The 14,160-nt window shown below is 59.6% G+C and overlaps 9 protein-coding genes across 9 annotated transcripts; 5 read left to right on the top strand and 4 right to left on the bottom strand.

The window, feature by feature from the left end:
- Positions 1–1,805: 1,805 nt before the first annotated feature.
- KRP23_794 (uncharacterized protein) lies at positions 1,806–2,897 on the top strand (the record flags this gene model as incomplete). Its single annotated transcript, XM_067893088.1, has 2 exons — positions 1,806–2,156; positions 2,247–2,897. 2 exons carry the CDS (start codon positions 1,806–1,808, stop codon positions 2,895–2,897), a joined length of 1,002 nt encoding a protein of 333 aa, XP_067751358.1.
- Positions 2,898–3,007: 110 nt separating this feature from the next.
- Positions 3,008–5,233, bottom strand: KRP23_793 (uncharacterized protein; the record flags this gene model as incomplete). The annotated part of the gene is made up of 1 exon (XM_067893077.1): positions 3,008–5,233. One exon carries the CDS (start codon positions 5,231–5,233, stop codon positions 3,008–3,010), a length of 2,226 nt encoding a protein of 741 aa, XP_067751357.1.
- A 489-nt stretch (positions 5,234–5,722) lies between these two features.
- Positions 5,723–7,462, top strand: KRP23_792 (GPI transamidase component PIG-S; the record flags this gene model as incomplete). The annotated part of the gene is made up of 2 exons (XM_067893065.1): positions 5,723–6,529; positions 6,611–7,462. 2 exons carry the CDS (start codon positions 5,723–5,725, stop codon positions 7,460–7,462), a joined length of 1,659 nt encoding a protein of 552 aa, XP_067751356.1.
- A 90-nt stretch (positions 7,463–7,552) lies between these two features.
- Positions 7,553–7,972, bottom strand: KRP23_791 (uncharacterized protein; the record flags this gene model as incomplete). Its single annotated transcript, XM_067893053.1, has 1 exon — positions 7,553–7,972. One exon carries the CDS (start codon positions 7,970–7,972, stop codon positions 7,553–7,555), a length of 420 nt encoding a protein of 139 aa, XP_067751355.1.
- Positions 7,973–8,215: 243 nt separating this feature from the next.
- On the top strand, positions 8,216–8,691 carry KRP23_790 (Gamma-secretase subunit PEN-2; the record flags this gene model as incomplete). Its single annotated transcript, XM_067893042.1, has 2 exons — positions 8,216–8,462; positions 8,546–8,691. 2 exons carry the CDS (start codon positions 8,216–8,218, stop codon positions 8,689–8,691), a joined length of 393 nt encoding a protein of 130 aa, XP_067751354.1.
- A 301-nt stretch (positions 8,692–8,992) lies between these two features.
- On the top strand, positions 8,993–10,228 carry KRP23_789 (Protein SEC13-like protein; the record flags this gene model as incomplete). Its single annotated transcript, XM_067893031.1, has 5 exons — positions 8,993–9,040; positions 9,144–9,259; positions 9,324–9,568; positions 9,637–10,105; positions 10,177–10,228. The coding sequence occupies 5 exons, from the start codon at positions 8,993–8,995 to the stop codon at positions 10,226–10,228; spliced, it is 930 nt and encodes a 309-aa protein (XP_067751353.1).
- A 358-nt stretch (positions 10,229–10,586) lies between these two features.
- On the bottom strand, positions 10,587–11,639 carry KRP23_788 (uncharacterized protein; the record flags this gene model as incomplete). Its single annotated transcript, XM_067893020.1, has 1 exon — positions 10,587–11,639. One exon carries the CDS (start codon positions 11,637–11,639, stop codon positions 10,587–10,589), a length of 1,053 nt encoding a protein of 350 aa, XP_067751352.1.
- Positions 11,640–11,992: 353 nt separating this feature from the next.
- On the top strand, positions 11,993–12,760 carry KRP23_787 (Vacuolar-sorting protein SNF7; the record flags this gene model as incomplete). Its single annotated transcript, XM_067893009.1, has 1 exon — positions 11,993–12,760. One exon carries the CDS (start codon positions 11,993–11,995, stop codon positions 12,758–12,760), a length of 768 nt encoding a protein of 255 aa, XP_067751351.1.
- A 236-nt stretch (positions 12,761–12,996) lies between these two features.
- KRP23_786 (30S ribosomal protein S9) lies at positions 12,997–13,974 on the bottom strand (the record flags this gene model as incomplete). Its single annotated transcript, XM_067892997.1, has 1 exon — positions 12,997–13,974. The coding sequence occupies one exon, from the start codon at positions 13,972–13,974 to the stop codon at positions 12,997–12,999; it is 978 nt and encodes a 325-aa protein (XP_067751350.1).
- Positions 13,975–14,160: the final 186 nt, after the last annotated feature.

The following is a 14,160-nucleotide window of genomic DNA, read 5'->3' as shown; positions in this document are numbered from 1 at the left end:
AACATCTGCTGCCGCGCTGTTCAGATCGAGCGCCGACTCTGTTGTTGGGCCAAGGTGGCCGTCGCTGCGTGTCCAGGTGGAGTTCCCCCAGAGACTGTTTTTCCGCGCGCAGATGGATGCTGCTCGGGACTAGCATATAGAGCTGCCGGATCGTACTACAGCTCGCCGCACCGGCCCGGCTCCGTGCGGTCTTGGCGCTCGCTTCAAGTCACGTCCAGCATGTTGTCTTCGGCCGAAATGGCTACAGCCCGCGCGTATCTATTATAGCGCTCGGAGTCCGAAGCTTGTCCATCTTGATGGCCGCCTCCCCACCGCCAATATGGTCTCGACCATCACAGCTCCGCGCCACCGAGCGATCGGCATCTCGCTGCAGCAGGCCCAAGTGCGTGCGCGCGGATTCAATACCCAGTCCACAATGTGCGGCGCTCAGAACGCGACACCCAGCACATGGCCGCGGTTGCGGACACTTGCGTCCACGCGCACATGGACGTCCGAGGTTACTCACTTTGCCAGCGAGCCGTAGTCGGCGCATGTTTCGGACGCGCATTAACTCTCGCCTGCTGCTCGGCGCCTGACCTCGTGAGTTATCAGCTCTCTGCTTCGGACGAGAGATTCACGACACGCCGCAATACATGTACTCGCTCGGCCCATGTGACCAGCATTCCATGCGGTTTACGTGAAGAGAGACTTGTCAGGCGAGGCATGGCAAGGAAGCACGGCCTTCATGGCAGTCAAAAGCCACGCAACGCTGCACGCGCTACGAGTCGTAGCCTACGAGGAGACCTGGCTACTTGTCAGCACGTCGCTGACTATCAGACCGTGCCGACGGCCTACTGTCCGCGCTCCCACTTCCGACCCGCGACGATGACGAAGCTGCACCGAGATGGCAAATGGGCCCAGCGCTCGGCGCGCCGCGATGCCAGCCGCGGCTCCGAATGTCTGGCCGGCCGGTCGCCATTGTGGCCACCACGCAGCAGCTCGATGAAAGCATCACCGCCGTAGCGAGCGTCTAGCGATGATGGCAGTAGCGAATGCTCACGAGAGTCCGAGCTCTTTCGGGGTGCAACAGCATCGGTTGTCGTGTCGCCTCGTGGCAGATGGCTACATCGCATGGTTTGCCTCGGAACCAGCTCTCGCCGCTGACGAGCATGCACTTGCTTGTCTGTTTGCATGGTCGTCATCTTTGCTCGACTAGCTAGTCACGGCGGGCCACGTTCTCCACGCATGCGTGCGAGCGGCCGGCCGGCCGGCAAGTCTTGCACCAAGTGCAGCAACAGCGTTCACCACTACATGTACGCCGACCGCCTCCGGCTCGCATCGGATTCGGGTGTCGGGTGCCACAGTGCAATTACACACCAGCAGCCACTGCAGCGCCCAACCACGCGCCGCGATCAATCAAGCAACACGTTGAAGACAAGTGCGTGACGGTCATGAGCGCGGTCTCACGTCCGCTTCAACGAGTCGATCGGCGGTGGTAGCACCATTACGAACGAAGAGATACGAGTGCTTCACCAACGTACGTGAGTCAGACTCGCTCTCTGTGATGCTACGAAATGGAGTCTCTGTTCGCGAGGTGTCGAGACGGCTAGCTATTTTGGAGGCGAAGACGCCCATGCTGCACGTCTAAAGCTAGAACCCCGCTCTGCCAGGCTCTGTGAGACTCCGTCCTTCGAGACGAGGACAGCCACACTTGCGGCGCTCCGCCTGCACGTGCATTTGACGCGCGTGGCCGGCATCGCCTCCACTTGCATCCCACACTTGTCTCCGCTCCGGATCGTGCTGGCTAACTGTTGCTGCTGTTAGTCATGGCCGACAACTGCCTGCCTCGACTGCGCGTGTTCCTGGACGCCTCGCTGCTGGCGCTGCTGCTTCTGACAACCTTCGCTCTGCATCGTCGAGTCACCGCCAACAGGACCTCATCCAAACCCGACGCCAACGCGCTCTACGACCACCGGAATCGCTCGTTCCGGCGCAGCACGGCTGTCTCGGTGCTGGGGCTTGAGGCGTGGGGGGTGCTAGGACTCGTACTCAGCTTGGAGCACGGCTGTCCGGCGTCGCACTGGTTGGCAGTGCTCTGTCTCTCGCTATCGGGTGGCTGCGTGGTCGTGGGGGGATGGCTGGGCGTGCGGGAGGCGCTGCTCGCCATCGATTGCGATGTACGTCGGCTCACTTCAACGTCAACCACTTCAACTTGTTGTGTCAATTGGCTCTGACCCCGTCGTGCATCGTGCTACTCCCACCGACAGGTCTTGACTCTACTCTGGTGTCTGCGCTGCTCGTGCTGTTCTCGCCTGACCCAGCGAGCGCTGCTGCTGCCACCGCTGGCCTTGCTGGTGACGCTCAATGCCGCGTCGTGGCTCGAGAGTCGCACTACAGAGACGTGCAGCACGTCGGAGCTGCTCTCACCCCCGACCTTCTTCGCAGGAGCGGCGGCCGTGTTCGTGGCCATGTTCACCGCAACACTCGTGGTGGTGGGCTGCTCAATGTCGCCACGCAGGTACCGGACGGTGTCCACACGAGTCGCCAAGACGCTGGTCGCGCTCAGCATCACGGTTGTTGCTCTCACATCCGTCGGCTGGGCCGTTGTAGGCTTGATGAGCATTCCGAGGCACCGAGCTACCGTAGATCTCGCCACGCTCTCCGACGGTAGCTGCTGGAGCAATGTGACAGTGTGTCATGCGGCCCAGGGCAGCATCGCGCAGCTGATGGTTGTCGGTAGTTTGCTGCTCGTGATCACGTTCTGCTGTCGCCTCGAGAACTTTTTCCTCGCGCCGAACGCTCCTGAGATCGACATGACGGAGCTCTCCCCCAGGCTCGCGGCTGTCAAGACCGTCGAATTGCAGAGAGAAGTAGAACATCACACGATGTACAGACGATGCACAAACGAAATTGTATGAAAGCAAATGCAACATGCATTGTATGTAAGCCGCTGCAGCCAGATTCACGTCACCATCGACCCGGCAGCTCTGTCGTCGCATGAAGAAATAAACGCGACAGGTTTTCTCGCTCAAGCCGTCTGCTTAATAGCGGTGGCCAGCTGCACGAACACGCCCTGGTGGTGTTCCCATTGCTGCTTGACGCTGGTCGCGTGCTCGGCATTGACGCCTTCGGTCTCCGTCAGTTGCTGCACAGCTGATCCACCACGCTGCAGCAATCCCTGCAACGCCTCGGCTCGCGCGCGGTTGTGCAGCACGATGGACAGCGACTGCACGTCGTGCCCATTCAGCGCCCGCTGGAGGCACTCGGTCAGCAGTTCGGCAGGCGGAGCCGGCGGCACGTAGAGCAGCATAAGCACCAGCGTCTGGCACAGGCGGTCGTCGCCAGCGTCATTCACGTCCAACTGACGGCCCCCTTCAGCCCGTCCGGACAAAAGGTGGTCCACAAGGTGCGGCAGGAGCACAAACCGAGCCGATGGGTGCAGGAGCGGCAGCGCGCGGCTCACCAGCATCTTGCCCTTGGTCGCTGTCAACATCCTCTGGAGTTGCTGCACATCGCAACTCATGACGCCACGGGAGGCGGCCGCGCCATTCTCGCTTTCCGCCTCTGCCGGCTGAGTCACGTTGACGCCCAGCAGGGCTGCCAGCTCCAGCAGCAGCGACGTGGTGCGCAAGCGGAGTTCAACAAGAGACGGATCCATCTCGCCCTCGTTCATCGAGTGGAACTGCTGCACATTAATGCCGCGTGCATCCAGCAGGTGACGCGCGTCTTGCAGAGACAGCAGACACTGCATGCCGCGATCCAATTGAAGTCGAATCTTCCAGGTGTCGTTGGCGAACACTGAGTTCCGGCTAACATCGTCGCTCATGCGCAGGACCTTAGCGGCTTGAGCTTCCGCAGCCACAGCCTGGGCACCAGGACTCGAGCCGCGCACGTGCTTAGAGCTAGCAGCCTCACTGCTAGATTCGGCTGTCGCAGACGCAGCAGCAGTAACCTCTTCGTCGCCCTCTCCACCACTAGAAGGCGTACGCTCCGGATCTGCCGCATTTGTCGGGGACGAAGCGGGAGGTGAAGAAGTTTCGTCGCCTGCGAGGTTCAGCAATTGCTTGGGGCGGTACAGACTGCTCTTGGTGTTGCGTCCTAGCACATGATACTCCGATTCCCAGTTGCGCGACTTGACTTCACGCTGCACGTCACGGGGGTCAACAGACTTGACGTGCTGCAGCTTCCACGAGGGAAGCGGGACCGATGGGCGGCCAGGCACACCAGCACGTGTGCGCTTCTGCATGTAGTTGTGGAAGTAGTAGTCGTCACTAAACGGGTCACTCGAGCGCAGCCACTTCATCTGCTGCTGCATCACAAAGTTTACGTCACGCGGAGTCATCATCTTGAAGGCGGGCGGGTGCATCTGCGGCGGCGGATGCGGCATACCATTGCGCGCGAATGCTCCAGGCGGGCCGGGGAACGGCGGCCGCATCGGCGGTGGCGGGCCACGTCCGTAAAACTGCGGGGGCGGCGGGGGGCCTCTAGGATACATTCCCTGTGGAGGCATCGGATGACCCTGCATGTACATTGGGTGCGGAGGCTGGCCCTGCATGTGAGGCGGCGGAGGCGGCATGTACTGGTGCGGCTGCTGCATCTGTTGCTGGTTAGGCGGCGCCATCGGAGGAGCACCCCACGCGTTCGGCGGCTGAGCGTTTTGTGTGGGAGGCATCGGCGGTGCCGGGACCGGAGGGGCCTGCGGCAGCGGCGGCGGCTGCTTGGACGGCGGAGCCATCGCGTTCACCACCGAGTCGTCGTCATCCAGACCCAGTCCACGGAGTCCAGGCACTTGGCTCTCGTCCAGCTCAGAATCCTGTTCCAAGCTCAGTCCCGGCGGCGGAGCGCGTCCGCTCCCTGCAGCAGCAGTTGTCGGCTTCTCCGAGCCGTGGAACTTCTCCTCAAGTCTCGAGAACTCCTGCTGGCCTCTGGCCCACTTGAGGTCTTCCGAGGGCGCCGCCAGTCCGGGCGGAGCACTGAGCCCAGGCGGCGCACGGCCGGATGATCCTCCGCCGGCTTTGCCGCTCGTTCCCGACTGGAAATTGCCCATGAAAACCGCCGAGAACGCGTCGTTGAAGAAGAGAGACGAGCCACCGGCCTCGCTGGCCTGGGCGCCACTCTCCACGGGCCCCAGGAGGTCGTGTGCGCGGAGATCAGCCAGCAACGACTCGTACTTGGTATCGTCCACGCTGCCGTTGGTGAAGAAGGCCGGCAGCCCGTCCATGGACGAGCCGAACAGCGAGTCCTCCGAGGCCATGACGGGCGTCTGAAGTGGCTTAGGAGCTGGGAAAGGGCGAAAAGGGCTGGAAAAGGCTGCAGAAGAGCGAAATGCAGATGGTTTAAAGCCGTTAGTGGGCGTTGTAGAGCGATTCAAGATGAGCAACTGGTATGATCGGAAGGAGGAGACGGCAGCGGAGATGAAGATGCAGCTTCCTCATCAAGAAAATCACTGCACACAGCAGGAGATGCGCACGTACCGAGGCTACGCGAACTTGGCTACGTGGATGTTGTACACCCACGCTTTTGGTGAATCTCCAAAAGCGAGGGAGGCCCCTTGGACCAATAGCGAACACAAGGTTAGCGTGATGAAATGATTAGTGCGACTAATTCACCAATCATTTCGACACTGTAGACTTGCTTTCACTATATGTCCTGTGCAGGACGGTCCGCAGGACGGACAGCTTATGTTGCGCTACCACGTGAATTTGATGATAAGTTGCACTTGAATAAGTTGCACTTGAACGCCATGGCGGGCACACGGCTGCAGATCGTGGGCGCGTTCGTGGTCTTCGCGCTGCTGGCGGCACCCGTGGCCTGGCACCTGACGCAAGTGGAGCGCGTGGATCTTCCGGTGCAGCGCATCCAACGGTTGTCGTGGGAGAAGTCGCGCTTCGGCGGGCCGGACGAGTTCCTCGTGGACATCTACAGCTTTGGCTCGGGATCTTCGTCTACGCCGCCCTCCAGCGCCCCCAACGTTGCGTATTCGACGCAACAATTGCAGCTAAATGAAGAACAGAAAAACGAGCTGCAGGTTGCGGTGGAAACAGGTTTGCAGGCCACGGACGACGCGCTGGAGACGCTGCTGACTGTTCACCAGAAGCGCTTCAGTGTTTTCCTGCTTTGTGATGAGAAAGCGGCGACTTCTGCTGCTGTGTTGACAGTGGGGAAGTACCGCCATGCGTGGACGTCGCAGTGCCAAGTGACGAAGGGGGATACAGTGCATTCTGCCATTGAGAGACTGGTGCAGCGACATGTATATCCTCAGGAGCAGGAGAAGAGTGTGAACAAGCAGCAGGTGGAGGCCAAGACGGCGCGGAGATCGCTGAACTATCGACTGCAGTTTTCTTTGTTGAAGGAGAATCCTGTGACGCCCTGGACGGAGGATTTACCCGCGCTGGTGGACCAGTATGTAGGGAGGTTCGTGCTGAAGGTTGGCGCTGTTGCAAACTTTACGGTGGAGACGCAGGTGGTGCAATATGCGCGACTGGCGAAGGAAATCACGCCTAGCGCCGATGGGACGGAGTTCTACCTGAGTGCTGAAGATCTCAAACAGGTTGGTCGGTGCCTATTGTGCCTGGATTGTATGAGGTTAGGATGACCACTGACGTGTTTCTGGTCGTTCTTGCTGTTTTAGTTTAAGAGCGCGAATGACTTTCTGGATGCTTCCGTGCTAGAAGACCGTGAGCAGGTGCTGCACTTCATGGCCGCACTTCCGGACCTTGTGCATGCCCCTCTGTTTATTCGCCCGGACGGTGAAGAACAGAAAAAACGTGGTTTGGTGACGTCTTTCGAGTTGCCAGGGTGGGGCATTGCTGTCATCCTGAACCCTCACGTTCTCAATGCCAAACCGAGTATTAATGCCTCCGAAGAAGCGCAAGCAGCAGAGACCAAGAGACGGGAGCTGCAGCGCGTCATGGGACTTTTCATCTCGGAGTTCCGCACGCTGCTTGGTGTTCCGTCCTTCACCCATCGGCAACGAGAGGAAGATACTGCAAGTAGGGCAGCTTCAAGACGGCGACTTCAGTTTCTGCCATCGCCAGCTGACGGCATTGCGGATTGGGAGTTGGATGTCGTCATGCGCAGCCGATTCACTAAACTCATGCAAACAGCCATCGAGACGCTGCAGTCGACCGTGGAGCTCGTGGAAACGCTGCCTGAGCTGAGCGTGCTGGAGCGAGTGCAGATGCGGGTTGAGACTGCTGTTACAAGACTGGAGGCCATCCTTTGCGACAGCAACCAGCAAAACTGCGTGGAGGCGTCCGACCTGCGTAGTCTGCTGGCCATGGCTCGTCAAGCGTCGGAGCTTACGGATGCTGCGTACTATGACCACACCATGATCCGGCAGCTCTACTTTCCTCAGGAGCAAATGTTGGGTGTGTACGCGCCCCTTCTCGCGCCTCTGATCTTGCCGTTCCTGTTAGGACTCGTGCGAGAACTCAAACGCTTCAAGGCGAAGCGTGCGGCCAAGAAAGCCAAGCAGCAGTAAATGAGAAATGTTTGACCATGTACAGTGCCGTTGGGTTACCGCAATGCAAGACGCGTCTGCATCTACCCAGCCTAAGCTACTTGAGCACTGCTATTTGAACTTGAAGCCCTTGTGCTTGTGCTTGTACTTGTGGTGCTTGTACTTCTTGTGCTTGTAGTAACCGCCGCCGTACGCGACGCCCGGGTACGCGACGTAGGCAGGCTGCGGTGCTGCGTACGCCGGGGCCAGCGTCGCCTGCACAAAGAGCTGTCGGCCCTGGGCTGCGTAGTAGGCCTGCGCTTGCTGTGGAGGAGGCGGGTATCCCCCTGGACCTGGAGGGTACGCGGCTGGATAACCCGGTTGAGGCGGATATCCGGGCTGAGGCGGGTAACCAGGAGCTGAGTATCCTTGGGGGGGAGGAGCGTAGCCCTGCGGCGGATAACCTGGCTGCTGAGGAGGATAAGGCTGTCCTGGTGGAGGCCCGTATCCAGGCTGGCCAGGAGGCGGGTAGCTGTAGTTGCCGCCGTACATGGCGTCAAGTTGCTCGAGTTGCTCGACTGGAACGATTTTGTGTGGCTTCAACACGGCGTCTTTGTGCGTGGTGTATGGGACACAAAGTCTCCAATACAAAACGCCAGTTCTGCGATAAATCATATTTTACAGACCATATTGTGCCGATAAAACTAAATCCTGTCCGGATAGTTTCACAATATCAAGTGTAGTAGGGTTTCTGTTGCAGCTCCATTTTCAGTCCAAAAGCCAGACTCAACAAAGATGGCGGGCCGCGAGACAGAGGACACGCCCGTGCTGGAGGAGGCCGCACGGCCGGACTCCACCACTAACGGGGAGACCAACAACCGCGGCAACTTCACGCGCAACCTGAACAAGGAGGCAGACGAGAGCGTGGCCAAGAAGATGTTCCTGGGCGGGCTGGCGTTTCTGCCATGGCTGCACCTCGTGAACGTCATTTTCTACCGCAAGCAGTTCATGGACCCGACCATCGACCCCACGGTCACCATGTGTACGTTAACTGTATACAGTAGTAGTATACATTACTTGGGGCCAATTGTGCTGATGGTGCTACCTGTGCCTTGCTGCTCAAAGGGGTGCGACGGTCGTTCATGGGCTTCTGCTTCTGGACGGTGCTCTTCGTGGCTTGGGTGCTGCTTTTCCAGCTCAACTGGAAGGACTTTGGCTGGCAGAGTCTCGTCATGGTCGTGCCTGACGAGGACGAGAACGCGGGCTGGTAGGAGACGAAACACATTCGCAGCGGTTCCATGGCCGAATATCGGCCCCGTCGCCGCCACTATCGCCGTTTGCCGACACTGTACTATGCTTCCCCACTTGATCTCGTCGCTGCAGAGGCCGGTGGCGTCCACAACTAAGCAGCGTCCTAGCGATGCAATAATTCCATTCGAACTCCCATACGAATTGCCTTTTCCGTTTTCGGTAAATGTTGCGTGGTGTGGCGCACATACCGTCAAATTTTGCGTCCGGATCTCCCCTTGACAAAAGTCTCGAGCTGCCACCGAAGCACACCAACCGGCCACCATGAGCGCACCCATCCTCTCCATCGACACGCAGCATGAGGACATGATCGTACGTCGCGCCGTCCCTCTCCTTCCTCCTACCACGCTGCTTTTCCGGGTCTCTGTAGCCTCCAAACTGACGAAATACGCTACTTCACTATTGTCTTTTGCAGCACGATGCGCAGCTGGACTACTACGGCAAGCGTCTGGCCACGTGCTCGTCGGACCGAACCATCAAAGTGTACGACGTCACGGGCGATGTGCAGAACAACGAGCAGATCTTGACGGGGTACGTCCATCAGTGTCGCTGCATCTATTGCCAATTATTCAATATTGTGTATTGGACATTGCAGCCATGAAGGCCCCGTGTGGCAGGTGGCGTGGGCGCACCCCAAGTTCGGCGTGTTGCTGGCAGCCTGCTCGTACGACGGCAAGGTGATTATCTACCGCGAGCAGAGCTTGAACCAGTGGACGCAGGCCTACATGCACGGCTTCCACGAGTCCTCGGTCAACAGCATCGCCTGGGCGCCGCACGAGTACGGACTCGCCCTCGCCTGCGCCTCGGCCGATGGGACCGTCTCCGTTCTCAGCTACTCGCGTACGTGTTGAGCTGCAGTTGGATCAACTTTTATTCAGTTGACTAACTGCCCTTGGACGTTTTTGCAGCCGAGGGGTGGAGCGTGAGCCATTTCAAGGACAGTGCGTTGGGATGCAACGCTGTGAGCTGGGCGCCATTTAACTCAGTGGGCTCGCAGGGCCCTACCGGGCCCATCCGCCGCGTGGTGACGGCCTCGTGCGACAAGACGATCAAGATCTGGAGCCTGCAGGAGGGTGAGACCGAATGGACGAAGCAGGAGCTGAGCTCTGCCCCTGCCCACGGCGACTGGGTGCGTGACGTGGCTTGGGCTCCCAGCACGGGACTGCCCGTGAACCTTATCGCCAGTTGCTCCGAGGACAAGCACGTGTACATTTGGTCACAGACCGCCGAGGACACCGTCTGGAAGCGCGAGCTGCTGCACACGTTCGACGCGCCTGTGTGGCGTGTGAGCTGGTCCGTCACGGGCAACGTCTTGGCTGTGTCCTCGGGCGACCACAAGGTCACACTCTGGAAGGAGACGCTCGACAAGAAGTGGATGTACGTATATGCGTGTTTTGTTGTCTGCGAAATTCTTGTGGAGATTAACTTGTTGTCATTGATATGTGCAGTCAAATTTCGTCTGTGGACGAGGCTGGAGCCATCCACAACGGTAACGAGTAGATGCGTCTTGCGGTATTAGGAGACTGAAAGCCCCCGTGTAAATGGCGTACTGGATCACTTCAGTTTGACATGCACTTCACCCTTCCTGCGTTTCCGGTTGCCTGCAAATGTTATAGACGGCAGGTGATCAAGTTCTGGTGGGGTTCCGTCCGTTGGAATGAGGAGAGATGACTGCTACGAAGAAAGCAAGAACTCGAGAATACACGTGTGCATACATATCGAATGCAGTCTATGTTTTGCAGGCGACAGCGACTTACAAACGCCATTTGTGTTTGTTTCCAGTGCCAGCTGCGGCATCTATCAAGTTGCGTTGGTTGCTGTTGCGCTGACCATTATCTTATGCTACGTCGTCCTGTGTTTACTCTTCAAAGTTACGCGTCCATCGTCGCTGGAACTTGTCCTCGAGAGCCTGCACACATTTGTAATGCACCTGGTGTTCGTGGTTGAAGCTCGAGAGCGTCATTTGCTGCTCGGAGGAGCGCGCCTCCTCCTTTTTCCACTCCGGGTCGGATGGATCCAACCTCTTGCTGATCAACGCGCTATGCCGCTGCTCCACCGCCCGCAAGTAGCCGGCAATCCACACGTCGTCCACCGTCACACATACGGATGGGATGTCCGCCAGCGCCTCCACATCCGAGAAGAATCCGCGCCGATACGCGTTGCCACAGCACGCCTGCAAGATGTCCACATAGCGTCCATGGGGACGCATAAAGTACGGCACGTAGGCCGGCACCACGCCCACTTCGTGCCACATGGGGAGCATGCCCCATCCACAGACCCCCAGTGCATCGTCGGGCTTGGCCACTGCTTCCCACGCCAGCGACGCCACGAGCTCCGACGGGTACTCGAAGTCGTCGTCCAGCGTGATGATGAGCGTGGACGCGTTGCTCTCGAGCCTCAGGGCCCCGAGCAGCTTGGTGGCTGGGCCGTCGTCCACGCAGCGATTGACTTTGACCAGCGGCGCGAGGCTCTCAAGCTCCGACGGGATCTCCGTCTCGTCATACGAGCGCTCCGGGTGGCGCTTCATGGGGCCCTCCGGGATGTTGACGTAGATCTGGTCGGGCCGCAAGCTCTGCTTGGCGAGCGAGCGCACGCTGTCCATGACCTTGTCCAGGCGACTGGGCGTCGTGGTGAGGGACACGACCACGCGGAACGGCGGCCGCCAGGGCGGCGACGCCGGAGGCAGGTCGTCGGCCGCACGGCCGTCGTAGGCCGTCGTGAAGAGCGCCGTGGCGGCGGGCGAGATGCTGCCGTAGCGCACCAACAGCTGCGTGTAGCCCCAGCACACGAAGAGCGCGAGCCCCACGAGCAACGCGCGCAGCAGCGTCACGTGACGCAGCCACGAGTGCGGGTGCTTGCTGTGGCGCGGCAGCACGGGCTGCCGCATGAAGACGCTCCACTCGCGAGCCATGCGCGCTAGCATAAGAGAGGAACTCGGAGACTGCAGGAAACCGATGGGCTATAAATGGATGCATCCGTGTGACACGGACAGGTAGCTCGCAAGCCTGGGTTCTGGGATATTGGTGGGCGGTTCGTAGTATGCTATACCGCAGGATTGAGAAGTGATACGGTTGCGGAGTGATGGTTTTAACTTGGTAGCTGTAAGTGAAATAGATATTCTGCAGCAATCATATTCGCTAGCGTAGGGAATGGCGGTAAGGGTCCAGTGTATCCATATCAATCTAGTGTGGTGTACACGAACAAAGTTGGTTGACAGCTTGTCACAAGCTCATTGAAAGTGCCGCCTGGATTCTCGACATCGGGATGAACCTGTTTGGGCGCAAGTCGGCGGCGCCGGCGCGCAAGGGACCCGTGGCGACGGCCGAGACGATCCGCAAGCTGCGCGAGCAGCTCGAGTCGCTGGAGAAACGCGAGCAGCACATCGTGAAGAAGATCGCGCTGCAGTTGCAGGAGGCCAAGCACAAGAGCGCCACCAAGGACAAGCGCGGCGCCATCTTCGCGCTCAAACGCAAGAAGATGTACGAAGCAGAGGTGGAGAAGCTGCAGGGCGCGCGCATGACGCTGGAGACACAGGTCATGACGCTCGAGAGCGCACACGTCAACATGGAGACGTTCACGGCGCTGCGCTCGGGTGCCGAACAGATGAAGTCCATCCACGGCCAGATGAACGTCGACACGGTGGACAACATCATGGACGACATCCAGGAGGAGATGGCCACGGCCGACGAGATCGGCCGCGCCATCTCGCAGCCGCTCGGCTCGCAGCTCTACGACGACGACGAGCTCGAAGACGAACTGCGCGAGATGGAGGAGCTCGAGATCGAGGAGAAGGCGCTCGAGCCCATCGCGGCCACGCCCGCAGAAGCCGCTGCGGCCAGAGCCCCGCCAGCACCAGTAGCTGCTTCTGCTGCCGCAGCTACTGCCCCTTCGGCGCCGCCCGCGCCCACGGCGCAGTATCATTTGCCAGACGTGCCTACACACGCCGTCGAATCCAACATCAACGTGGTGGGCAATTCGGACGAAGACGAACTGGAAGCGCTGCGGAAGCTCGAGGCATCCATGGCGCTGTAGCGCGCTTGACAAGCTTCAGGTCATCAAAGAAAGAGCAGGTTGAAGGCGCAAGAGCTTGCTGAGCGTGCTGAAATGGCGAGCTCTGCTTCTTCAGATAATGTATGGCAATAAACGAAAACGGACACACAACGGACAGACTGCAGTGGTAATGCTTTGAGTTGTGCAGACGTCTCGTGGCCTTGCTGTCTGCCTGTTGCGCTCTCGTCTGACAAGAGCGCGCACCTGACCTCTCCTCTCTATCTCTTGACCCACTGGAATTTCTTACGGGCCTTGGCCTGACCAGCCTTCTTTCTCTCGACCATACGCGGGTCACGCGTCATGAGTCCTGCCTTCTTGAGGGCCGGACGCATCTCCGGGTCGAAATTCTGCAGCGCGCGGGCGATTCCGTGACGCACAGCGCCTGCCTGGCCCGTCATGCCTCCTCCCTTGACCGTGCAGTACACGTCAAAGTTGCCGGTCTGCTCCACCACGGAGAAGGGCTTGAGCACTTCCTCGCGGTGCGTATCGCGTACGAAGTAGTCCACCAGGTCCTTCTTGTTCACCTTGATGCGGCCTGTGAAGGGCTGCGCGGCCTGTTTGACCCACACGCGGGCCGTGCTAGTTTTGCGGCGGCCCGTGCCGTACGCGCGGCCCTTCTCGTCCAGCTTGCGCACGCGCACAATCTTGTTCTTGGCCTCGTGGAAGGCGATGCGGGCCGAATTGGCGCGGATCGCACGCTCCTCCTCCACACTCACCATGTTGCGCACGGACTGCAGCCACGAGGGGACGCCCTCGTCCGTCACGCTGTCCATGTCTCCGTCGAAGCCGAACCACTTTTCGCCGTCCTGGGCGCCCCACCGCTGCTCGTCGAAGAAATCGGCGTTGTGCGCCAGGAACGCGTCCAGTCGGCGCCGCCGCTCGGCCGTCGAGATACCTTCCTCGTCGATAGGCAGCAGCTCCTCCTGCTCCTCCTCCTGCTCCTGCTCTCCATCTGATTCTGAGTCTGAATCCGAGTCGCTGTCTGAATCCGAGTCGCTGTCGTCGTCCTTGGACGCGAAGAGCTTGGCGGCGTCCGAGTTCTTGTCCTTCTTGTCGCCGGCCTTGTCGCTCAGGAAGCGCGCGCCCGGCACCGATACGGCGTTGAGAAGCGGGCGAGCAGACGGGCGCAGCGTGGAGGCCACCGCGGGGGCCGCAGCGCGCGCCACACGACGCGCCGTCAGCAGCAGCAGCTTCATGTCCTCTGGTGTGGGGGAATGAGAGGCGTCAAATGGCTCGGCGCTTTAGTGGTGTTGTGTGGAGCTGCGTTTGCACCAATGAACAGTGCGTAGAGAAATTTTAAGAGATAAGATTGGATGAAAATGAATTATGAAGTTGGAGAGTTATGATGGCACAGGGGTTGCCGTGTGCAGCCATCTTCTCAG

The sequence above is a fragment of the Phytophthora ramorum genome (assembly GCF_020800215.1).
Source record: "Phytophthora ramorum isolate Pr-102 chromosome Unknown Phyram_PR-102_s0001, whole genome shotgun sequence".
Classification (NCBI taxonomy): domain Eukaryota; phylum Oomycota; class Peronosporomycetes; order Peronosporales; family Peronosporaceae; genus Phytophthora; species Phytophthora ramorum.
Note: the sequence above shows the minus strand (reverse complement) of the source record. Positions and strands in the feature narration are given on the sequence as shown.